The sequence below is a fragment of the Leuciscus leuciscus genome (genome assembly GCF_965113295.1).
Source record: "Leuciscus leuciscus genome assembly, chromosome: 21".
NCBI classification, from domain to species: domain Eukaryota; kingdom Metazoa; phylum Chordata; class Actinopteri; order Cypriniformes; family Leuciscidae; genus Leuciscus; species Leuciscus leuciscus.
This window is the reverse complement of record NC_138745.1, coordinates 18746861-18754507: the sequence shown is the minus strand read 5'-3', so window position 1 is coordinate 18754507 and position 7647 is coordinate 18746861. Positions and strand designations below refer to the sequence as shown.

The 7647-nt window shown below is 38.2% G+C and overlaps 1 protein-coding gene across 1 annotated transcript; it reads right to left on the bottom strand.

Annotated features, from left to right (window-relative positions):
• Nucleotides 1-483: 483 nt before the first annotated feature.
• Nucleotides 484-7396, bottom strand: acta2 (actin alpha 2, smooth muscle). The gene is made up of 9 exons (XM_082152842.1): nucleotides 7245-7396; nucleotides 5675-5846; nucleotides 5156-5284; nucleotides 4509-4619; nucleotides 2892-2976; nucleotides 2640-2801; nucleotides 1484-1675; nucleotides 1212-1393; nucleotides 484-1001 (listed from the first exon to the last, which is right to left on the bottom strand). The coding sequence occupies exons 2-9, from the start codon at nucleotides 5801-5803 to the stop codon at nucleotides 858-860; spliced, it is 1134 nt and encodes a 377-aa protein (XP_082008968.1). The 5' UTR covers nucleotides 5804-5846; nucleotides 7245-7396; the 3' UTR covers nucleotides 484-857.
• Nucleotides 7397-7647: the final 251 nt, after the last annotated feature.

Below are 7647 nucleotides of genomic sequence, written 5' to 3'. Positions count from 1 at the left end.
GATAATTGGATATGTTTATTTCTCAAGTGGTTATATATAGGATTAAAAGGGTTTATTTGTCATTTTCAACAAGAATTAACTGAGTCAAACCTCTTTAGAAATTATTTTGCGTCGTAAACCGTCTTTGTGTCCTGTACACCTGGTTCTGGATTATTAATGGATTAATAATGGATTATTTGTTAAATATAACAAATAATTGTGTTGTCTCTGTCTCAGAGATGAAGTAGAAAAAAAGATTTCCGTGGGTTTTTCAGGCTTGAAACCAACCGTCTTAAAGGTTTCAGGTTCTACATGACTGTAGGAGTCCTGTGCGTACAGTAATTATAAATCATTTACAGTGAATGACAATGTAGAGAAATATTTCCATTTATTAAAATGATTCATTTTACGAATATAATTTAGATAAGGTTTTTCATTTTTATTTGTGCAAACATTAAGCTCGAGTTGTTTTTTTGGTGCAGAAACAAAAGAGGTGAAATACAGTTTATTATTGCAGAGCTTTATTCCTTCATGGAGATATGATGTCCATACAGACTGCCTGAAAGCTGACATGCAGTTGTGTTACCTCGTAGCGTTTTAACACAAAAGGGAGAATGAGCCCTGTTCCTCCATGCCCTCTCCTCATCTCTGGAGTCTCGTCACCCCAAAGAATCTCCCAAATCCTTCATATTGGCAGCACATTCAAGCTTTTGAACCCATTGAAAACAACACTATATCGTCATGACTTAACATAATTAATTCAAAACATTCAAACAGATGTGGGCAGTGCAAAGACAAAACAGGGAAGTACGTTCACAGTTTACAGGCTATGAAGCAATAGCAGAATTAGGGGACCAGGAAGGGGTTGAAGGTGGCGTTTAGAAGCACTTGCGATGAACGATGGATGGTCCGGCCTCGTCGTACTCCTGCTTGCTTATCCACATCTGCTGGAAGGTGGAGAGAGAGGCCAGGATGGAGCCGCCAATCCATACTGAATACTTGCGCTCAGGTGGGGCGATGATCTGTGTACATACAGGGTAGAATCAGTGTCAGTATTTTCTGAAAAAAAAGTTTTTAGATATTTTTCTTTAACGTTTATTTTAAAGTAACATTTTGCATAACATAACTTTTTATTTCAGCTTTAGTTTTACGATAACCCTGGCTCAAAGAGAAACTGATTAATTAGAAGAAAAAAAAAGATTTTAATCAGATATTCCTAATCAGCCTGAGACCTTGATCTTCATGGTGCTGGGGGCCAAAGCAGTGATCTCCTTCTGCATTCTGTCTGCTATACCAGGGTACATGGTGGTACCACCGGACAGCACGTTGTTAGCGTACAGGTCCTTACGGATGTCAATGTCGCATTTCATGATGCTGTTGTAAGTGGTTTCATGAATGCCAGCCGATTCCATTCCTAACACAAAGCGCAAATCAATGCATTTAAGCCCGTGTATCAAAGTGCTCTGAATTCATCGTTTGAAAAGAGATGGGAAGAAAACCTCACCGATGAAGGATGGCTGGAAGAGCGTCTCAGGGCAGCGGAACCTCTCATTGCCAATAGTGATGACCTGTCCATCGGGAAGCTCATAGCTCTTCTCCAGGGAGGAGGAAGAGGCTGCGGTGGCCATCTCATTCTCAAAGTCCAGCGCGACATAGCACAACTTCTCCTTGATGTCACGGACAATTTCTCTTTCAGCTATAGAAGGCCGATGACAGAGATGCAAATCAGTGGAACATTTTTTATTTTATTTTTATAATTTAAGTAAATTTTTCTTATGCCACTGGAAATTGTTTCTTGGATATTTTATTATTTTATATATTTATATACTGTACATTCTCCAGTATATATATTCCTGTCATGACAACTTTTGGTGTGATTGGCATGATAATGTTTTTTTTTCCTCTCCATTCTGTCACCTGATGGAGATTTGGTTCCTTGCCATTGTTGCCTTGGCTTTTGGCTTGCTTAGTTGGGGACATTTAATATTCAACAATATCACTGATCTGCCTGTATTGACATCATTATATGAGAACTGATCTGAGCTGGACGATGACATCACTGTTTTTCAGAGCGGCAATATATATAAATTAACTAAATTAATAACTTTTTTACAACAAAAATTATCCATCACTGAACTGAAGCTGGACTATAACACTATTATCTGCTGTACAGTAGAAACAAACTTTGTTGCATTATTTTCCTGTTATCACTGTAAAGCTACTTTGAAACAATCTGTATTGTAAAAAGCGCTATATAAATGGGTATGACCATGTTGATATGTTTGGTATTGAGAGAATAGATCTGCTATGCTGCTGCTGCTGCTGCTGCTGCTGTGAGCAAGTAAGACATGCTGCTGCTGTACAATATAGCATTCATGTACCCGTAGCAGATCTATACAGGTGGAGCTGGGGAAGGTGGAGGGTTTCTGAAAGTGCACTGTAAATTCTACAGAAAACGCTGACCAGTATTTGAAGGTTGAGCAGCAAGCTCATTGGCTACTGATACAGCAAGAACTAATCAGCTGTGCCCTATAGAGAATGATGTGATTGCAAGCAGATTGAGTTAAAGACCTATCAGCCTGTGCCATCAAGAGTTCCATGACAGTATATATTATGATTTTTCATATCATTATACTGGTACTGTATATGTCCAGACCCACCAGTTGTGACGAATGAGTAGCCTCTTTCAGTTAGGATCTTCATGAGGTAGTCAGTAAGATCACGGCCGGCCAAATCCAAACGCATAATGGCATGTGGAAGAGCGTAGCCCTCGTAAATGGGCACATTATGGGTGACACCATCACCAGAGTCAAGGACAATGCCTGGTCAAGAAAAAGAAAGCATTTGGTAATGCACACTCGCAGCATTTTAAGTCAAATACGTGCTGTGACCTGTTTGACAGGTGAACTGACCTGTTGTACGCCCTGAAGCATAGAGGGACAGCACCGCTTGGATAGCTACATACATGGCTGGAACATTGAAGGTCTCGAACATGATCTGCAAAGTGAGAACCAACAATCAACCAAGTGCTTTCAGATTTACTGAAAAAATTTTCTTATTACCCAAATCTTCTTTTTGACAATCCCAACAGATCGATTCTTAAAATCAATCATCAAGATTGATTTTAAGATAAGTCATTCTGTGTAAGCTGCATCAATGCATATTTCTATAGAACTGTCATCTCTGGCTGAAGAAACATACAACCTGATCAGTATTATCTGATTAGCTGGTTGTTTTTAGTAAATCAAAAAATTCCCTAAAAAACTCACTCTTATGAGTCAATCCTTTAAATGAATAGTGAAAACCTGATAAGTTGCAATTGATAAGTCTGAAACACATAACTAACTGCTCTATGCTAATTCCTTAGCAGGGTCCGTTTTTATTATTTTATTATTTATTTATTTATTTTACAACGGAAAAAAAAATCAATAATAACAAGAAACAAAACAATGCAAGAACACATTAAATTGATCAAAAAAGAAAGTATAATGTATAAGGCATGTATAATGTAATAAAAAACTGTTGTTCTTTTGAACTGTATAATAATAAAAAAAATCATCTGTTTTCAAAATTAGTAATAATAAGAAATGTTTCTTAAGCCCTAAATCAGCATATTAGAATGATTTATGAAGGATCATGTGACACTGAAGACTGGTGTAATGATACTGAAAATTCAGCTTTGCACTAACAGGAATTCATTTACTTTTATAGAAAACAGTTATTTTAAACTGTAATAATATTCACATAATATTCATTTCACTGTTTTTTGTTGTTGTTTTTTTATCATATAAAACAGCCTTGGTGAGCATTTTAGAGACTTTTCTTTCAAAAACCATAAAAAATCTTACCGACCCGAAACTTTTGAAAGGTTATGTAAGCAAAACGGACATTATAATATACTTGGAACCAAACTGAGAGATGGATGGAACTGGAATTAGCATTTTTGAGTAGTTTGGGAATTTCCTAAGGGTTTTTAGAATAGCAATTTTTTATTTAAAATGAAATAAGGTCTGTGGTTAGCGTAACTTGACTTTAATATTATGTTATAGCCTACAACATAAATTACACATAGGCATACCTCAAACATTCATTTAAAACCATTGTGGGATTTTTTTTCTACTACTGACAGTCATAGCACTAAATTATAATTTTTATGCCTACATATAAAGCACACACACAGCAGCTTAAACATTCATGTTTGAGGTTTGACAGTGTGTATGTAGAGCTAATGTTTTTTTTATTTTACTTACAAACTCGTGTCACAACTAAACAACTCAACAGTTTATTTGTATGTGCACTTGTTTTGTCACAGACACAAGGCCTCTTGCTTTGAAATACTACACACTAAATGCTGCGGGTGTTGAGTGAAATCACTGTTTGTCTGGTGAAACTAATGAAGGTATATCTGATAAACATCTCAATACCCTAAGGGCTTAATGGAGACGTCAGAGCAAATGCTTGTCCGTTTTATAAACTTGTATATCCACAGATCTTACACAATCAGTTTTCTAATTCAATTAAGCTCTAACCTGGGTCATCTTCTCCCTGTTGGCTTTGGGATTGAGGGGGGCTTCTGTCAGCAGAGTGGGATGCTCCTCTGGAGCCACACGGAGTTCGTTGTAGAAAGAGTGATGCCAGATCTGTTAAACATAAACAACAGACATTAACGAACAAACCGCTATCACATCAAATGTTGATGTGGATCAAATTAAGGATGATAGAAGGGCATATGAATCACTTTGAGCACAAGTGTGGAATGTGAAAGCTGTTTCTCACAGTTTAAACAACAGATTGAGAAGGCCCGAGATAGATTAGCATCTGTTGTATGCATGTGTTTGATGATGACACCAAGTTGCGTGAAAGTGTGAGTCATAAGCAGGAATAGTTTGAGTTTTTCGGAAAAGTGCTTTTGATGGATGTAGGTCTCGAGAATGTATGTGTTGAAACAAGACTGGTGATGCAGGTGTTTCTGATGAAATCTCAGACCTTGAGTGCCATTATATTGAAATGTACAACAGAATTATGGAAAGATTGCAGCACATAAATTCAAGCCTTATGATAAGCCATGTTTGCTGAAGGAGAGATATTTTTAGTAGACTGTTTAGACGTCTTCCTTATTTGCACTCATCTTGTTTTGGTTTGTTATCTTTTGGCTTGTTTGATAGGATCTGCTTACTTTTTCCATGTCGTCCCAGTTTGTGATGATGCCGTGCTCAATAGGGTACTTTAGGGTCAGGATTCCCCTTTTGCTTTGAGCCTCATCACCAACGTAGCTATCTTTCTGCCCCATTCCCACCATCACACCCTGAGGAAAAAGTAAAACCGGTCAAGGCACGTACACAAGTCGTACACAATGAACAGCCCCCAAAAGTAAGAATGAGTTCTAGTTAATTCTATCTTAATCTCTTCTATACTTGAATGCAGATACTCTGGGATGTAGTCCAACTTTCCCTAAAACATTTGGAATCAGATCAAGAAAAATAAGTAAAAGGCGCAGGGCATAACAGAAACTTTTGAAAGGTTATGTAAGCAAAATGTACATTATAATTGAAATATACTTGGATTGCAAGTGCACTTTGCTAACCTCAAATACAAGCTCAATCATTGCATTTTATGTTGTTGTTGTGTCAAATGTACCCATTGATGTAGGCTGCAGTACTTATCGGCCCCTAGTGTTGTGTTGAGGGACGCTCACCTGGTGTCTGGGACGACCCACTATGGAGGGGAACACCGCTCTGGGAGCGTCATCCCCGGCGAAGCCTGCCTTACACAGTCCTGATCCATTGTCGCACACAAGGGCAGTACTTTCTTCGTCGTCACACATTTTCAGCTCAGATTTCCTTCCTTACTCCAACAGGAGACAATCACTGCAAGAAAGTGTCATCATTAATGTTATATACATACTTTTAAACAGTTTTAAATCCCATTTTGGGCTCCCAATTGGAAAAATGATTCATAAATGAAATAAAAAGAAAAAAAATATGAACAAAAAAAATGCTTTAAGATGTAGGGTTAGTTTATATATTTATTATAATTAGCTTAATATAAAAACATTAAAAGTCAATGGTATGTGCTCATTTAGATGGGAAATAACCATATACGTGTTAAACAACAAAGTATTCACCACACCCTTTTGAACCATGAAGAGGAATACTACAAAGAATGTAAGGTGTACCTGGCAAATTCATTCATAAACTAATTCATACTCACCTGTTTTTTCCTGTTAAGCATAAAGGGAACATAAATTGTTTAAAATGTTGCTTTAAACTTTGCTTTGGCAACATTTTGTATCGCTAACTCTAACTCTGATGTAATGCAAGAAATTATACAAAAATGCATTAATAATTTGGAGAAAATGCACACACACACACACACACACACACACACACACACACACACACACACACACACACACACACACACACACACACACACACACACACACACACACACACACACACACACACACACACACACACACACACACACACACACACACACACACACACACACACACACTTTCTAAACATCCGTCCTGCAGCCCTTACTGAGTGCACTATGGGAAAATTTCCTAATTTGGAAATGATGGAGAAGCATGTCTGTCTTTGGACTCTCCCTCCCTTTGCCTCTGCCTCTCTACAATATTTTATGAAAAAAGAGAGTGGGTGAGAAAAAGAGGGGATGGGTCAGTGGTCCAGAAGAACCATATTTAGTCATAAACCTCACAAATCAAATGAGCTTCCACAGCGTCCAGATTTTCGAAGCCTTCACCTTAATTTAACAACACACACGCGCCATCAGAGCCTTTAACATTTAGCATCATCATGAAATCACATTACAGACACTAAAGATGCCGCCTCAGACATGTAGATATGTAATAGTTCTAAAACATAAATGCTTTTAGAAAATATAATTTGAGTGTAGGTGAAATCGTTCTGCAAGAGGAAAATGTATCTATACTTTCAGAAGGCTAATCTCTAGAAACACTTGATTTATCATCAGTGTAAAAACATTACACAATAATGAAGATTAATCTTTTCTCACAAAACACCAACCAAACTAACCAACACATCTTGAAAGCAGCTTACACCTGTGCAGAAACCATTTCTCTATACAATTATATAGACAGCAAATTTCAAGTTAAAGCACTTAAAGCTTCATAAAACATTATCTGAGTCTTGCAAAGTACAAAATCGGGTAGAGAAATGGAGAAGGAGATCGAGAGAGCGAGGATGCGAGTGTGAGGTGAGGTAAATGACACTTACCCTGACAGTGCTGGGCCGGGGGAGGGGATTTAGCCACTTGGTGATGGTGTGCTACTCACTGGCTTGTGGTGTACTTATGTAGTTCCCATCCCTGCTCACCGCACCCTCCCACATCCCAAACAAGGAGCCTGGGCTGCACTCAGATCGGTAGCCTCACTCCACTAAAGCCTTATAGGGATGACTGGGAGAAAACACTCCAATCCGGGCGGCAGCCCTCCTGCCTCATCACTCAGGGCATTCCAATGGTCCTTTTTGTTTTTTTCTCCTCCGAAATTTTGGGGACCTCACCATGCAGGAACATAAACAGAGAGCTGGGCCCTGCCCTACTACTAGGACACACATCAAGGTCCACACCTGAGACAGAGAAAGAACAGCACAATGAATTTGAATCACATCATTACAG